General features: G+C 40.8%; 1 protein-coding gene across 37 annotated transcripts in view; it reads left to right on the top strand.

Annotated features, from left to right (window-relative positions):
• Positions 1 to 18,198, top strand: part of TPK1 (thiamin pyrophosphokinase 1) — a 329,004-nt gene that overhangs the window by 267,763 nt on the left and 43,043 nt on the right. The window contains exon 10 of one of the 37 annotated variants that reach the window (XM_080580515.1): positions 9,324 to 9,413. The exons of 35 other annotated variants lie outside the window; for them this stretch is intronic. In XM_080580515.1, the coding sequence (XP_080436641.1) occupies positions 9,324 to 9,391 (68 nt within the window). In that variant the 3' untranslated portion in view covers positions 9,392 to 9,413. One more of the 37 variants, XM_080580519.1, reaches the window with a different exon arrangement.

Here is an 18,198-nt window from a genome sequence, read left to right on the forward strand (position 1 = left end):
AACAACTAACTGTAATCAGTGTGTTCTGGAACTATTAATTTTAGATGTACATACCAATTACAGACCACTAAGCAAATCTGTTTTTCCAGGTGAGTTGGAAAATACAAATTTCTAATAGATATATACATGTCTTGCTACAGCATCTTTTGGGCCGTGCATATACATGAGGGAATCGGGGCAACAGCAGGAAGGGAACAAGAAAAGAGAAACAGAGAGGGAAAACCAGGATGCTAGGAGATCACATCTGGGAGTAGAGACATGTTTTGGGAAGAAGGAAGGACAGATAACATCAAAATATGGGAAGATATGAACACAGAGACTGAGAAAATAAAAACGGGTGTTTTAAGTAGACAGTTGACATACTCGCTTTTGAAACCCTGAATTGAGGACAGCATTTCTCAGTCTTGTTATTTCTCTGCTGTAGTAATCCCTCTTTTTCCACAGCTGTCCAGGGATAACAACCTACTTCTGCTGTCAGTAGACTGGTCAGCTCAGGTGATACATGCCTGTCCACAAGATTTGCTGGGTATTGATCCAATGACGAGAGATGGCATTAGTCATTTGACTTAAAAACAAGAAGGAACAACAAGAAGGACTTTCACTTGCGTTCTTAGGGCTACCAATTCAAGAGTTGTCTATAATTTTACTCCAAGCAAGTGCATTATCAACATGCATCTCAGACATTTGTTTCTCACAGTACTTGAGTGGGGTGCTCAGCACCCAGACGTTCCTGAGGGCTCTGCCTTGGTCCTGCAAAGCACAGGATACTCAGAAATGAAACCCGTGGCTTCATCTCCAAGACACCCACTGTTGTCATTAATTTGTGCCTTTGCTCTGGAGCGTTTGAGCAGGTGCAATGGCATTATCAGTTCTGTTGTACTGAGCACCACAGAGACGTCTGTGAGCATTTTAATATGCGCACATTCAATGCTGTTTAAATCTATGCAGTAAATAAGGCATAAAGCCCTATAATGAATCAGGGCTTGAAATGTGTCAGTTCAGCAAACACTGTTTACTGAAAGAGTCTGGACCACTTGGTTAATGTGAGTGTGTAATTAAAGGATGAATGCTGAAGAACCTGAATTAAAATTTCACAGGCAAACCTTAATTCTGGCATCCCATAAGTCCCAAGTCTATGACTTTGCAATCTTGACATTTCTTAAGAATCATCTTGTGTGTGCATGTAAGTCCATGAACTATTAACAGGTAAGCGTGTAGCATGTCACCTCGTATCAACACAAGTCTGGGTCAGTATGTGGTAGCTGTGTTTGCTGTGTTTTTTATATTTTGAAGCTTTCTCTTGTATTTAATAAATTATTGATAAAACCACTGACATCTTTCAAACAAGTCCAAATATTTTTAATATATTTTATGTTGGTGGTGGTACATGTTGTAAAAGAAATAGTAAATCCAAGTAATTGGGGGTGGAATAGAGTTCAAGAGATCCTATAGTCCTTATAGATTTTTCTGTGACAGGTTCCTTCAAAAAAAGCTTTGTCTTTTATAAGCTTTCAGTGTCGGAGGTTCCTTCATAACAGCTTCTTCATAAAGTCTGCTCCAATTAGGATTTTTTTTTCCTTTCTGTATTCTACAAATACAGTATGTGATGAATATATTCTCATGCTGTTAAGCATTAGAACACAGAGTTTATAATCTAATTGCCAATAAGAAATCTCAGAATTGTACGTTTAGGTTTCCCAAGCATAAGGCATTACTCTATAATTTACACAGGCACCAGCAATACCACTGTATCACTGCTGATTGGCATGCCACTTAATGATGCTGTTTGTAAGACAATTTTCTAATCAGCTGCGTGAACACTCATCAGGAGCTTGCTTCTTGATTTAAAGCAAAGGAGTTGGAAAGAACGATATGGTTTGTTTTGCTTATAGAAACAGAGGGGGGAAAAAATGGTTATGAAGAGAAATATTGGAGGTTTTTTTTTCCATTGTATAAAGCATAGATAGAGCTTAAGAACATAATTACAGAAAGCTTTGATGTCATGAATCTGGATTAAGTACTGAAAACAATGTAGAATTAAAAATTGTGTCATTAATGAATCAGTATTCTTCAGGTTATTTCCTTAGTGTATTTTGAAATCGGACGATGGTAGCTTAAAATTTAACATTTAGTTTTTTTATCAGGTTTTATATTTCCAGTCATCATTTAATAATAATAATAATTACAGGGTTTACTACTGAAGATAGTCATTTCAATCTAGTCAGTTGAAGATGAAGCATGGTCAGTTTTGCATTTGTTTTACATGTCAAATTTTAGATTTCATTCCAAGAAATTTAGCCAAACCTCTCTCCTCCTCCCCCACACACACAAACACACACACACACACACAAAAACATGCTTTCTTCCTATGTATTACATTATTTTGTTCTGTAACAAACAGAAAAGTTTTAAATTAAAAAATGTTGTCTAACACACATGTAAGGTGCATCAAGCATGTCTGGCATGGAGGCAATCCATTGTGTGATTTAAGACGTTTTAACCTTTAACCCCTGGAGTAAAGTGTTTCACTCTGGGGTCAGCAGCATAAAGAAAACATAGGCCTGTTGGAGCGGGTCCAGAGGTGGGCCACAAGGATGCTCAGAGGGCTGGAGCAGCTCTCTGATGGAGAAAGACTGAGAGAGTTGAGTTTGTTTTGCCTGGAGAAGTGAAGGCTCCAGGGAGGCCTTACAGTGGCCTTCCAGTACTTAAAGGGGGACTACAGGAAATCTGGGGAGGGACCCGTTATCAAGGAATGTAGTGACAGAACAAGTGGGAATGGTTTTAAAGTAAAAGAGGGTAGGTTTAGATTAGATATTTGGAATAAATTCTTCACTCAGAGGGTGGTGAGGCACTGGCACAGGTTGCCCAGAGAAGCTGCGGATGCCCCATCCCTGGAGGTGTTCAAGGCCAGGCTGGATGGGGCTTTGGGCAACCTGGTCTGGTGGGAGGTGTCCCTGCCCATGGCAGGGTTTGGAACGGGATGATCTTTAAGGTCTCTTCCAACCCAAGCCATTCTGTGAATAAGATGAGCTTCAGTTGACCTCTGCAATTTATGAATAGCTTTGATACAAACAAGTATCTTTTCAAATTTTATCCCTCAAATAATTATTATAAAACCCTTACATGCTCACCTTATCTTCCTGTAGTCTTTATATCCAATGTATATTGAAGAATTCATGTTTTATGGAATCATTAGAGCTTAATATTGAGCTTGTGGAATTAATGGAAAAAATACACACTGTCTTTAATAATAGTATGGTAATCTGGAAGTACCTCCGTCTTTTCCTTCACAAAACTAGGATAACTGAACCCCCTGACTTATCAGAAGACTTAGCCTTCCATGTATTTTCACACATGTGACTGGTTCCATGAAATATAAGGGGATTATTCAGTGTGTAAAGCTAAACATGGGCAGAAGTACTTACTACAAGTCAAACTCTGCAGCGGGAGATATAACCTTCAAAAATGCCTGAAGTGGCTTTTCTATATGTAAAATAAGGTGATAGCAACTTTAATCTCAGTCTCCGGGGTTAGCTGTCAGTGCTGGTTCCTGTTTGAATATCTCTTCTCACTCTCTAATGTTATAAAACTTTCTTTTCTAGCTCTGCATATTTTTTATGTATTACTGATTGGCTGTAGTAATTTACATGAATTCTTCCCGATTTTGCTGTCTGGGCAAAGTATGGAGACACGGAAAGACAAATGACTTTCAAATATTTCTTGCATGTGGCTCCTTTACCTGTAGTTCAACAGATGTGGTATCCTACCAATACAGCTGTCAGATCCATGCAGCTAGTAAATCTTTCATGAGAGAATTCTGGAAGAAAAGGGTTCTGGATACGTACCAGGTTTTTTTAAACAGTCGTAAATTTTTCATTGGAATTGCTAAAAGCACCAGAATATGGTACGTCTGCAGAGTTGTAAGAGAACAAGACACTCAGGACTACGTGAATCAACCACAGTGGATGTGAATTTGTGTGTTTGCTTTTTTTACAATGCTAAAACCGTACCATACTCTTGTGGCTTTGTCTGCCATACGTAGAGCAAGATTTTCAATCCAGATTAAAATTCAGTCCAGACTGACTGTTTATACAAACAATGCAAGAAACTCACTAGAGAGCAGGGAAAATTTTCATCATGTCATGAACTGGAATGAAATATTAACATCAACACAATCCTAGTTGTAGAAGAATAATTCAATATCATTCCTTTTTATGTTAAAACACAAAGGGTTGATGTGTTTACCTTGTAACATTCCAACAGCCTGCAACCAGTTTTTTGATAACTGCAGATCAACACTGGCAGTACTCTGAAAGACAGCTTTTTGTTAGGAGCATATGTAGAGATTTGTATTGTTCATTTGCAGCATACACGAGGAAGGCAGTTTGGTTCTTCAGAAACTGCATGTGCCACTTGCTCTATCATGCAGGTTTTTGTTACCCTACATGCTTATGTTAGTATAGTTCTACAACAGACCTGAAATGTTTAAGACTTAGATTTTTGGCACCTTTCCTGCTGGCAATTAATTTTACATCTCATATACCTCAGGCAAACATTGTTGTCAGTGAATCATGAGATTAACTTGTATTCCTTTTAATGCTACAGGAATTACTTTAGTGTCCCAGCTGAATTCCTGAAGAATTTTACTAGCTATTGTGAAATTATTTTTTTTTCATTTTATGCCATTTTCTAACTTGCCAGGATAATGATTCACATGCTGTTTGTCAATCTTGGTTTTGCACCAGTGTTTCCAGAATTTCTCTGCCAGTTTTGTGGCATACCTCCTCTGATGCCATTTTCAACAAACCCTTCAGAAGTTCCTAATAATGAAGACAGCCTTTTAAAAAAAAAAGTTAATAGTTACCATGGCACACAGCACCACTTGCTGACTCAGTGGGTAGCACAACAGGCTGGGGACCAGCAGCAGGGTTGGAACACATCATTAGCTCTCATTAGTCTGCTGTGTCTCTTCTCTTATTGTTTGTCTTGTTAACTCTTTGGGGCAGGGGCTGTCTATTACTCTGCATCTGTACAGTGCACCTTGTCCTGCCCGGTAGTTCTGTACTTCAGGAATAAAGATAATTTATTGCAATTAGGAGATAACTTGTGGAGTTGCAGTTGAAAGGTAATACCATGAAAAGATTACTGATTGTAAATAAATATATATTCTGTATTGTGTTAGAGGCTTCATTTGGGTTATTTTCCTCAGAAACTGTACTGTGGAAAGAGAAGAAAATCATTGTTTAACATACAGTGCCATCTACAGAATAGGTTGTGCAGCCTGCACTCCATACATAATGTGGATTTTTTTGTTATTTTTGTTGGGTCTTTTTTTGTCACAGCACAGTTGACATTCATAGCTGGAGAGTGTTTAGCGGATGTCTGCAGAATTGGAGCATGAGGATGTAGAGCTTGTGCGTCAAGAGGTTCGAGAGCCTGGAGGGCTGACGGAGCACTCTTGCTGAAGTGCAGGGCTGCGGTTCCTGCTCTCTCAACTGCTGCTCCTGCAGAAATCGATTCTGTCCCCCACGATGCCAAATGGGAGGTGGTTTGTGCACTCACCCATTGCTGCTGTAATCTCCAGTGTCTGTAGGCTAGGCTTGCCCAACAGCACCCGTTACTGACTTTCTCTTAGAAGCTTAGACTGTTGTGGGCTGTTTTGTTTAGACAACTATCTAAGAATGCCGCAAAGAGGTCCTCTGATGTTTTTCCTTAATCACATGCTGTAGAAAAAGCTGTTAAGTAGAGAAGTGGGCCTAGTGAGGTTCAACAAATCCAAGTGCAAGGTGCTGCACCTGGGTTGGGGCAATCCCAGACGTGAGCACAGACTGGGAGGAGAACTCACTGAGAGCAGCCCTGCAGAGGACTTGGGAATTCTGGTGGATGAAAAGCTCGACATGAGCCAGCAGTGCGCGCTTGCAGCCCAGAAAGCCAACTGCATCCTGCTGCAACAACAGAACAGTGACCAGCAGGTGGAAGGAGGTGATTGTCCCCTTCTGCTCTGCCCTTGTGAGGCCCCACGTGGAGTGCTGCGTCCAGCTCTGGGGCCCCCAGCCCAAGAAGGATGTGGAGCTGTTAGAGCGAGTCCAGGGGAGGGCCACGAAGTTGATCAGGGGGCTGGAGCACCTCTCCTACAAAGAAAGGCTGAGAGAGCTGGAGATGTTCAGCCTGGAGAAGAAAGGGCTCTGGGGAGACCTCATTGCAGCTTTTCAATACTTAAAGGGGGCTTATAAAAAGATGGAGAGTGATTTTCTTGCTCAATCATATAATGACAGGACAAGGGGGAATGGTTTTAATGTAAAAGAGGGTAGGATTTAGATTAGAGGTTAAGAGGAAATTCTTCACTCAGAGGGTGGTGAGGCACTGGCACAGGCTGCCCAGAGAAGCTGTGGATGCCCCATCCCTGGAGGTGTTCAAGGCCAGGCTGGGTGGGGCCTTGGGCAACCTGGTCTGGTGGGAGGTGTCCCTGCCCATGGCAGGGGGTTGGAACTGGGTGGTCTTTAAGGTCCCTTCCAACCCAAACCATTCTGTGATTCTGTGAAGTAGCAGTTGTGTGTTTGTGTGGTTGGCTGGTGGGAATCACGGTTTTGGTGTTGCGAGGAGAGTTGGATTGAACCCCAAAAAACTTTAGAATGCTTTTCAGACAAGCATCCATTTTGGTGTAGAAAGTTAGATATTATCGTATTTTAAGAAGAAGACAGAAGAAGTGGAAGAATACACAAATATAATTCCTTCCACCTTCAACAATCCATTATTTTTGTCATATAGCAAATTAAGTTATTGTAGGCACTGCAGAACAAATCGTTTTCTGTCCTCTTTGGTATAGCTTTTGAACACTGGAAGTTATCTGACCTTTAAGCTCTCAGTACTTCAGGACCAGTGTTTGTCATCTTCAGATTAGTGGGAATGAAAAAGAGAAATGGGAAGGGAGGGCTGAGAATGAATTCTGACATCCAGGACAGGTAGGAAATAATTTTCTGGCAGGTGATCTTGCAGAGGAGAAGGGGAGAGAAAAAAGACAGGAGGTTGGTTTTTGTGTGGTTTTTTTTGTTGTTGTTGTAGGTACTGGTGGTGGGTTTTGGTTTTTTGTTATAGTTAGATGTGAAGTACAGTGTATTTAAAGTAGCAGCGGAGATGGACTGAGAGGCTAAGTGTCTGAGACAGCTGAAGTTGCGCATTAAATTGGGTTTATGAGACTACTCTGCTATTTCTCACCTGCACTGTCACAGTCAGTACATGTGAGTGTGTAGGTGAGTGGGGGTGTATGTAAATAATAATTCCTCTTTATTTAATATACATTAAACCCGAAAAGGGACAGAAATATGAGTTAGCAGAGTGCTACAAAATGTGAAGGTAATTATGCAGTAGTTATCCTCAACATTTCCATCTTTAAAGTGGTTTTGAACTGCTTAAGTGCAGCAGTTACTGCAGACTGTGATTAGATAAATGGATGCAAATGGTAATTGTAACTGATGAATGATTGATGATGGCTTTATATGTTTATCATTATATACTGCTGTAAACACTTTCTTCCTCAGCAAGGATGGAGTCTGTTGGCAAGATGATGATGTATTGAATATGAATTCAAACTGTAATATTTTAAAGAGTATACAGGGCCAATATTGTAGGCTGGGATAACCACAGAGCTGTTACCTGAATGAACTTTGCCATTAATATCAAAGGGCTCAGCACCAAGCTTCTTCCAGCTGGGTTTCAGAGCCTGCACACATGTGCAGCAGGGAAGCAGGGTTAATAGGAGAGAGTTTGAAAGTGCACATGGAGAGGCTGAGCACTGCCAAGTGATGTCTTTGGGTGAGGAAGACCCACTGATCCACTACTCCCAAGAGGAGATGCTGTTTCTCTTCATTCATGCATTACTCTTTCACAGTTCCTGCCTCTCTTCTCCGCTTTCCAGCATCCTGTCTCCTCGCGGTAAGGCCAGCCTTTGTAACTCCTGCCCCATAGATCAGTAATGTCTGCAAGACACTAACAGTGCAGTATTTGAGGGCCATTGTACCAAATGTTTATAGAGCCACATTGTAAGTACCATTTTGGGCAGAACAAGTACATTTGGATAATTGGAAGTGGATGGGAACAAGATGACAAACAAGTACGTTGCTAGAAAAACAGGGTGGAATAAGAGGCTCATGTAATCTGAATGACGCTATAATTCTATTTGATTTGTCACCTGCCATTTGCTAATTATTAATCACAGCAACAACATTTGGTAGTGAGATTAAATTAAAGGGATTTTTATTGCAGCAGCTTGAGTTTAATATCAGCATTTTGTGCATCATACAATGCAAAAAGTAACCTGTGGTAATTAAATTACAGGGTAAGTCTTCATTCTGCATAAATTGTTCTATTCTATTCACTGAGGAAAAAATAAGCAGGATATTGCCAAAGAAAAGCCCCTGATCATTAGCAGCCCCTGATCCCTGCTCTATTTCTTTTACATCACTTCACCTGCAGTGCTGAAATCAGTTAGTTTTCCTATGGCATTGTAGACCTGACAATGAACTTGCTGGCTTTTCTGTCATGTGCCTGCCCTTGGGCTTGTATGAAAGAAGTGAATTAGGTTCTGTTTTGTTGACCTTTTAGATGCAAGTGAAATGGTAGTCCTGTTTGCTTACACATCAAGTGCTGCCAGTCTATTGTCAGCATTAACCTTTGTTGAGCACCCTGATGAGATTGTTACCCTAGCACCAGCAACACAGATGCCAGAGTGAATTGAGAAGGGATAAATTGGAGGTACCATGCAAAACAGCTCAGCTAAAGACATTCCTCTCCTGCAATGGAGAAAAGGTATTTTATATATGTTTCAGCACTTAGCTGGTCTGTGAGTCCTGTAATTTGCTTAGCCAAACAGAACTTCAAAACAGATGGTTTCTAAATTTGGGGAAAATAACCATTTCAGTATTTTCTCCCTGTGCAGTCTGCAGTTTTGCTTTAGTACTGAAATTATTTGAAAGTTAAACCAGAAAATAAAAATGGGATCTTTACCAACTGAATACTAATTTCAGGAACATACAATTTTTAGTATGTGCTAGGTTTTCATCTGTACATTTAGCCTAAGATTTGTTTATGCTCTGATTTAGTGTTTCTTGCTGCTTACTTGCATAAACAGTACCACATCAGTCAGTCAGAGTCACCAGTGTATTTAGCTCCCAGCTGCATCTGCTAATAAAAGGGTTCACAGAGGAGGAAGTGGAGAAACATAAGGAAATAATTCATTGCACTTGTATAGCACCTGCCATTAGCAGTCTATATAGATGCTTTACAAAAACTAAGTGCATTACCTAATCTGGAATACATTTTTGTAGTGAGAAAATACGACATTCCCATTCTCTTCATTGAGGAAATTGAATCACAGAGCATTTGTCTTACCTGAGATAAATGAAGCTAATCAAAAGGTAGGAATACTGGTATTCTGGGTTCTGGCTTGGTTTTTATAATGATAGGAATTAATTAGGATAAAAGATTTTTTTTTTGGTTGGTTGGTTGTTGGTTTTTTTTTTTTTTAATGTATTTAATATTGTACATAGTTGCTATTTTCAAAGTGTGTCTAGTAAAATTATATTTACAGATACTGCCTTTCTCTTAAAACATTTGGTCAACTGTTGGTTGTTTGCTGTGTCCATCTCTGAACCTAAAGAGGTTGTGTAGGTGGGAATTTTAGAGCTATGGCTTGTTTGGTTGAAGTCTGCTCCCCCAAGCAAGCACACTGCGCGATCCCTGACTGGAGTCCTCTATGTAACGTGGAGCTCAGCTGTGTAACTCACTGCCACAGGATGCTGTGTGGACCAGAAATATAAATGGAGTTAGGAAAAAAAAAATGACAAAATTATGGAAGAACAAGCCTGTAAACACAGTGATACAGTCTCTATCTCAAGAAATACCGAAGGTACAGATGTTTGTCCTTTGAGGAAGGGTGTGCTGTGGGAAATACTGCTCCACATTGCCCTGTCTTAAAGTTCTTTCCTAAGTATCCATTATCAACCCTTACCTGAGGCTCCTATCTCAGTATCCCACTAGGATAAATCCTTGGATTGACAGCAGTGGCTGCTTTTGTGCTCTTTTGACCCCTAGAATATGTAGCTCTTTTTCCTCCAGAGAAAGGGTATTTTCCTCCTTTTGGCCTCCTCTTCACAGCTGTTTTTTCCTCTGCCCAGATTAGGGGCTCATCATTTCAGTTTAAATTGTCCTTTGTTTGGACAGAGGACTACAACTATATGCGCTTCTTCAGAAGGCATTCCCTAGCACAATGAACTGCCTGCACCATGGCAATAATATGTGTTTATCTCTGTTGAAAAGATCTAACCTGCCACATTTTTTTTTAAACATCTCTAGCCTCTTTCTGCTATTGCAGTATTGGGCAGCTGTAAAATACAACCTTGGATTGCTTGCTGAACTGTCAAACTCGGTTGGCAATTGAGAGTCTGCCTCAGCATTTTAATGGACTTTAGCTGCAAAGATGTCATGGGAGGACTTTTGCTCCTTTACTTGAAAACTTGATTTCTAGTTAAGGTTTCTAAAGGTAGCATTGCGGATCTGCAGACATTAGGAAGTGGGTTTATGGGCCCAAAGCATGGAGTGTCAAGCAGAGAACAAGTCAGCTTCCCTTCTTCTCCCCTGAGTTTTCAGAATTTTTAGCAGAGCTGATATAATTATAGATTCTGCTTCGCAGCCTGGGAAGTAAATGCACTTGGTGTAAAAGGATATGCAGCTACAAGGTGACCTAAACCTTGAGCCATAGGAGTCCAGGTATACATAACTGAAAATAATATCCATTATGCCTTGGGAAGTCGATCTTTCATTAACTACTCTTGTTAAACTGTGTTTACTGACCACAAGTGGATTCTTAGCAGTTCACCTGACAGGTGGAAACTCTTTACCATTTTCCTTAAGCCCTCTTTGAGAAATAACTGAGTTCTCTTCAAATTGAGCCTGTTTGTATCTTCTCTGATGTACATGATCTCAGCTGGCTCAGAGGGAATGCTTTAGAACTGGATGTAGTCATGAACAAGGCTTATGTCTAGCCCATGTTGCTTTTTAGAGTTGTAGTTTTTATGTAAATCAGTTTTAGGACTGAAAGTGCAGATCAGATGTTTGGTGGGTACCTTCTTGGCATGTTGCATCACTGGCTTGAAAGGTAAAACTACTGTATAATAGCCACTTGATGGTGCTTTCTAAAGGCTGTAATGTCTCTTTATTTTGCTGCAGATATACTAGCAGCTGGCAGGAGCATAAGGTTGCAGAATTCTTACTGCAGCCATTCTAACTCCGGCTTTTATGCTACTACATAACATTTATATACAGGGTGATGGAAAAGGAAGGTAAGCGAAGCAGATTTGCACATTCTAGTAACAAAATCCAACGTTGACGGGTTATATTTTATTCTGGAAGAAATGCCACTTTTGAGGCTTCATTTGATGTCATAATTTTCAGCTTGAGTGATCATTCTTGTGATCATTGGCCTGTTGTATAGTAACTAAAATTTCAGGAACCTGTTTGTCTTGAACTGCATTGTCATGAGTTCGCATCTAAATCTATCAAGTATTTCAACTTTGAATTTAGAAAGATAATTGAATTTATGCATAGGAAGCAAAATGTATTATTTTTCACATCTCTGTAAGGTGCTGGTATTTTAACACCTTGCTTCCAGGGAAAATCATGTGGATGATATCCTTTGCATCCACATATTTAGCCATCACCATTCAAGAGAGAACCTTCTACTCCCTTCCATTTGATTTTCAGATGAATGCTTTGACTAAAGCATTACAGAGCTAATGTAGAAAACAAAAAGCAAAGGGTATGGCATTGTGAATTTTTCCCATATGCAGAACATAAGTAGTATGGACATCAGTTTTTCTTTTTTCCTTTTACTTTTTTCCCCCCTTGTGTCTGGGACCTATGCAGTCTTTACTCTTCAAGACGAGACAGGAGGAAAAAAAAGATGGAAACTCATGATGTAGATGGAAGACATGTTTGTAAGCGTAGACAGGTCTTAAATATATATGGGATGAAGGGTTCAGACTATCAGGGGTACTTGTTTATAAAACAATCAGAGGAATCTACCTTCAGGAAATTAATGTTATATTTTGCTTGCAGTAACTCATGCCTTTCTTTTGCTTGCACCTCCTAACTCTGGCAGAAAGCTTGTTTCCCAAAATTAAACTCCTGAATGAGTTTAATATACCAGGTGATCCCAGATGACCCACAGGGAGACCCAGATTGATCTCAAGGAGGTATGGTGTCTAGTCAAAAAGTGGTGCTTCTGATGTAACTTTTCCTTTTTGTAGTGTTATTTTGTGTTGCAAATGTTGTGCCATCTACATCCCAGACTTGCCTGTTCTCTATGCTTCAGTAGCCTAAATTGCTTTGTTTCCTCAGCATTTAGGTATAAACAATTGGAAGAGAAACAGCCCATGACGTGAAAGTTACAGACACTGACAATTGTCAGTCCTGTGTCCTGGGCAGAAAGGTAGAGAAATGACAGATCCTTCAAGGCAGGAAGGATCCTTCTTCTGCTGTTCCTAGCAGGAGAGTGAAAAGTCCTAAGCATCAGGAATAGAGTTCCTCATGATGAGAGATTGATAGGTAATGAGTGAAATGAAGTAACTTCCTGTGTTATTGTATTGGGTTTATGTTGCAAGGGTTTGGTAGTGGGGGGCCACAGGGGTGGCCTCTGTGAGAAGAGTCCAGCAGCTGCCCCATGTCTCATCAGAGCCAGCTCCAGCCAGCTCCAAAGGGACCCCGTGGAGAGGCCCCTGGTGGAGCAGGCTGTCCCCCTGCAGCCCATGGGTCCCACACGGAGCAGATCTCCACGCTGCAGCCCGTGGAGGAGCCCCCGGTGGAGCAGGTGGATGTGGCCTGGAGGAGGCTGTGGCCCATGGAGAGCCCCCGCAGGAGCAGGCCCCGGGCCGGAGCTGCAGCCCGTGGAGAGGAGCCCACGCAGGAGCAGGGGGTCTGGGGGGAGCTGCCGCCCGTGGGGGACCCGTGCTGGAGCAGTTTGCTCCTGGGGGATGGACCCTGTGGTACGGAGCCGTGTGGGAGCAGTTCTTGAAGAGCTGCTGCCTGTGGGCAGCCCCCGCAGGATCAGTTCGGGAAGGATGGCATCCCGTGGGAGGGACCCCATGTGGAGCAGGGGCAGAGAGTGACCGTGAGGGAGCGGCAGAGATGAAGAGTCAGGGACTGACCGCAGCCCCCACTCCCGTGCACTGCTCAGGCAGAGGAGGTGGAAGAGTGTGGATGGGGGGAAAGTGTTTTTAGTTTGCTTGAAGTTTCTCACTTCTCTAGCTTGTTAGTAATAGGTAATAAATTAATCTCCTTATGCTGAGACTTTTTTGCCTGTGACGATAACTGTTGAGTGACATCTCTGTCCTTATCTCAACCATTGATCCCTTTTTCATTGTATCTTCTCCCCCTTTCCCTTTGAGGAGGGGGAGTGAGAGAGCGGTTTTAGTGGAGCTCAGCTGCCCAGCAGAGTAAAACCACCACAGTTATAAACTGAAAATCTGATGGGAATGTTCCTGTCTGATGTTGAAGCTGATGGTGAAGCTCCTGTCCCCTAATGAGTTGTTCAGCTAATGTAAGGCAGTAGCAGGAAATTTTCAAGCTGCTGCTGATAGTTCTTCTTCAGAATAAAAATCATCCTATTGCTTGAAAATGCAGTATTTTGTCTTGGAAAGAAAAATGCACGGAATTGTGGTACTTAGTATTTTAGACTTTCTGCCTTGTCAGATCAACTTTGCTGGAGGTAGTAGGAGCTGATTCAAATATATAGTTTCTGCCATAGCCTAGAGATGACACTTTAGTCTCCACTGTCACTAATCTGGCTGGGAATGACAATCACAGTGATAATTACATGGGAGCTCCAAATTCTCAGAGGCAAATCAAAGCAGATTTTTCTCCATAGAGAATTTGCTTCCTGAACAATCAAAAGCAGTAAATCAAATCCTTCAGTCTAACTGATGCAGGTCGCCTGATACAATTGCATGACATTTTATATCAAAGCAAAGCTAATTATTAGTAAAATTGTATTGCTTTGCATGTTTTAGTTTTGGAACGCATACATATTCATTATTCTGTCTGCTCTTGAAAGACTTAGCAGTTGGTTATTACAGTTAGATAATTACTAAATACATCTTGTTCTTCTGGAACTTGGATGAAATGCAGACTCAGTAGCCAGCAGGGAATACTCAGCAAAACTGAACAGTGCTAAATCAAAAAGTGATGAAAAAGTGCTGCTTTCTGCAATGCACAATTTCACTTTGGAGTACATTGGACTGAGATAGTATCAGGTTTTGTTCGGTATTGGTTGTAACATTTTCTTCATGGAGAGGATGGTCAAGCATTGGAACGGGCTTACCAGGGGGATGGTGGAGTCCTCATCCAAGGAGGTACTTAAGAGATGTGTGGTCATGGCACTAAGGGACGTGGTTTAGTGATGGGACTCAGCAGTTCAGGTTGACAGTTAGGCTTGAAGATCTTTCCAGTCTTGGTGATTATATGTAGCTATGTGAGCTACCGGCAGCAGTATGAAATGGTGCCTGATTGCATTGTCCTTGGCTGCATGTAATGTAATAATATACAACATGCAGTGCTCACTGCAGATGTAAACCATCATGGGTGCTCTTCATGTGAGGAGGGTAGAATATCCAAAAGAGCAGATAATTAACTTGTTTGAATAATGGAACCATCCACAGTTAAAACTGAAAAGACACAAACACTTCTTTGGTGTATTTGTGTATTTCCCTGTATATTGTCAGTCTTTGGGGGTTAGGAGAATATTTTCCTGGGGCTAGCTATTTCAGAACGGCCTAGATTAGGGGGAGCTGCTTGTTACCTTTGAATTTGGTTGGGAAGTTACCAAAACTGCAACCAGGAAAAAAGAGACTATTGGTGAGATCAGTGTGCCTTTTTCCATGGTTACTCCTGATTTGGGTTTGAGGCTTGTTTGTCTAAGTTTATGCAGTATGTTACCAGCTTTTGATTGAATATATTGGGGCTTTTTTAAGCCCTAAATGAGTAAATGCATTTGCAAGCATAGGTGCAGTGAAATGTTGCCTATTAAAAACTGAACTCATAAAAACCTGTTCTAAAAGTAATAGACAATCAGCATCTTCTTTTAGAGAGGAAAATCAATTTGAACAGAAACAACTGTGAATATAATTAAACATTGTAACTCTGGTTTATATGTGTTTAATAGGTATAATAATACCTACAGTATCTCACAGGAGCCTTTTGAAGTTTAATTAATTAGTGTTTATAAAAACATGTTGAAATGCAAAGACGAGAAGAAACTCCAAGTGCATTGTATTGTTGCTGTTGTTTTATGAGGATATTGGAGAAAAACCTGGTACTTTTAGAGATCCAGAATGCTTTTTAGCATTCCATCATAATTTTGCATTCACATAAAGTTAGTTTCTTGCTCCTTTTTTTTTCTTTCTATAATCAACACAAGGCTGTTGTTTTCTTAAAACCCAAAATATGTATTTAAAGTACCTTTGAATGTCAGTAAATAGTATTCCTTTCCTAGATCTTTTCTGTTTTAATTTCATTTGGAATCATCAATTATAAATCAGAAGTGTTTAAATAACTTACACACAACTAATCTGAAATTTCAAAACAAACTCAACCTATGTGGTATGGTAGTATGGGATGCATCAAGCACGGCATCGCTAGTAGGTCAAGGGAGGTGATTGTCCCGCTCTACTCTGCGCTGGTGCGGCCTCACCTCGAGTACTGTGTGCAGTTCTGGGCACCACAGTACAAAAAGGACATGAAACTGTTGGAGAGTGTACAGAGGAGGGCTACGAAGATGGTGAAAGGCCTGGAGGGGAAGACGTACAAGGAACGGCTGAGGTCACTGGGCCTGTTCAGCCTGGAGAAGAGGAGGCTGAGGGGAGACCTCATCACAGTCTACAACTTCCTCGTGAGGGGGTGTCGAGAGGCAGGAGACCTTTTCTCCATTAACACCAGTGACAGGACCCGCGGGAACGGTGTGAAGCTGAGGCAGGGGAAATTTAGGCTCGACATCAGGAGGGGGTTCTTCACAGAGAGGGTGGTTGCACACTGGAACAGGCTCCCCAGGGAAGTGGTCACTGCACCGAGCCTGTCTGAATTTAAGAAGAGATTGGACTGTGCACTTAGTCACATGGTCTGAACTTTTGGGTAGACCTGTGCGGTATCAAGAGTTGGACTTGATGATCCTTAAGGGTCCCTTCCAACTCAGGATATTCTATGATTCTATGATTCTATTCAGGGCAGCTTCTCGATTACTTGGAAGACTGTTAAAAGTCATGTGGTAGATCTCAGTAAAATGTATTTCCTCATTGCAGAAAATGATCCCATCAGCATGTTAGTTTTAAAAGGAAGTTTTGCAGGAAAAATAAACAGCTGCAGAGCCTCACTCTTCAGTAGGAATAGAGATCTGGGGGGATCTCAAAAAGGATGGCATCACAGATGGATCACTAGGTGTTTTAAAGGGAACTATTAATCATCTCTGAAATTAGACCACATTTTTAGCTAACTGAAGAGTCTAAAACCCTTCTCTAAATATGTAGGGAACAGGGGCAGAGATGTCAAACAAACTGGCCTACAAGTAGACAAGTATTTCTGACTTGTGTTGGGTGGGCTCTTCTGGGGAAGATGCTCATTTTACTTTGCATTCACGTTTGTGATGAAATATTTTTAAATCCAGGAAATGCTTATTGAGGTATGCAAATATTTTAGAATTTTTTTTTCTTTATGAAAAAGGAAAATATATATATACTGAAAAAGGCAATATTGAAAGGGTTATATTGAAAGTTATTGTTTCCTAGGCTAAGGTAGTGCTATTCTTTTTTTTTTTTTTTTCTGACATCTCTCCCTTTGTATCTGTTTTGATTATCATTGCCACTACAGTTTCATATACATATCTTCAACCCTTTCAACTAATGCCAAAGAGTAATTTGTGTTGTAGGTCTAGAGTCTCAGGCAAAAGGAAGGACTTACAGCCAGATTGAAGATTAGCAAATTGAAGGCTTAGGAACTGCTGGATGGCTTTGTCACTTCACAAAAAGCTGTGGTAATTGCTAATATTTATTATTAAGTATGAAGGACCCTTCGCTTTTAAACAGCAGTATCTTCAACACTGTTTTTTCCACGTCTCTCATGGAGTTATGAAATGGAGGAGGACATGCTTTTTATCATTTACAAATTGTTTAGCACTTACGTGATTTTTATGATCTGATGTCAACATGAATATTTATTGCCATGAATATCCACTGCCTATGTTCTGGATAGTTGTTCCAATATTCTGTCTGGATTTGATATCATAAGGGAAAGATGTTTTATTATACTCCATTAGAGGTTTAAATTATACTTTAGATTAGATACATCATAGTCAGTGGATGGGGAACTCTACTAGGAACCAGCAGACTCGGGCATTTTCTCAGGTCTGTCCCTGCTGTGCTGGGTAACCCAGGGACACTTCAAGCATACTTCTTTGTGGTTCATGTTACCTGCGTCAAAAAGAGGAATAATATCACTGGCATCCCTGAAGTGCGGTGAGATGATGAAAATCTCTGTACAAAGCTAACAGTGATGTTATTCCCAACTGGGTCACTGGAGATACCATGCAGCTGTTGCCGAAGACTGAAGTCTTTTTCTTTGCTTCCCTTCCCATCTCCTCACTGTGTTTTGCCTAGTAATTCCTTCAGGATTGGGACTGTCATCTGCCTTTAGCACAGCACCCAGCACAGTAAAGTCTGAAGGCACTGACTGCTGTCAGACTGCTAATTAAAGCTGTACTTAGTAAATTGACAGGATGGTTATGCTTATAGCTTGTGAGCCCTTCCTGCACAGAACTGAATCATTCTTAATTTGTTGCATTCGTGTATTTCTGGCTTCTTGATCTTGCAGGTTTTCTCACTGTTAAGAAGACATACTGTTGATTTTTAGATAACTCAGGATATTTTGAGAGAAAACACAGTAGCTGATGTTTGGGTTTTGAAGTGTTGGTTCCACTGGTTTCACAAAGTTGGTCTTGCTTATTTATTTCTCTGCTTGCCTTGCTGAATTTAAAGATCCATTGCTTCTTCAAGTGAAACTCTTAAGATCTTATGGTTAAGCCACAGTCAGCTATTTAATCTACAGTGTTTGCATGGGCAATATTTCCAATTCTGTATAATTTAAACTCTATGGGGGGAAAAA

This window comes from Anser brachyrhynchus, assembly GCF_964034855.1.
Source record: "Anser brachyrhynchus genome assembly, chromosome: 2".
NCBI classification, from domain to species: domain Eukaryota; kingdom Metazoa; phylum Chordata; class Aves; order Anseriformes; family Anatidae; genus Anser; species Anser brachyrhynchus.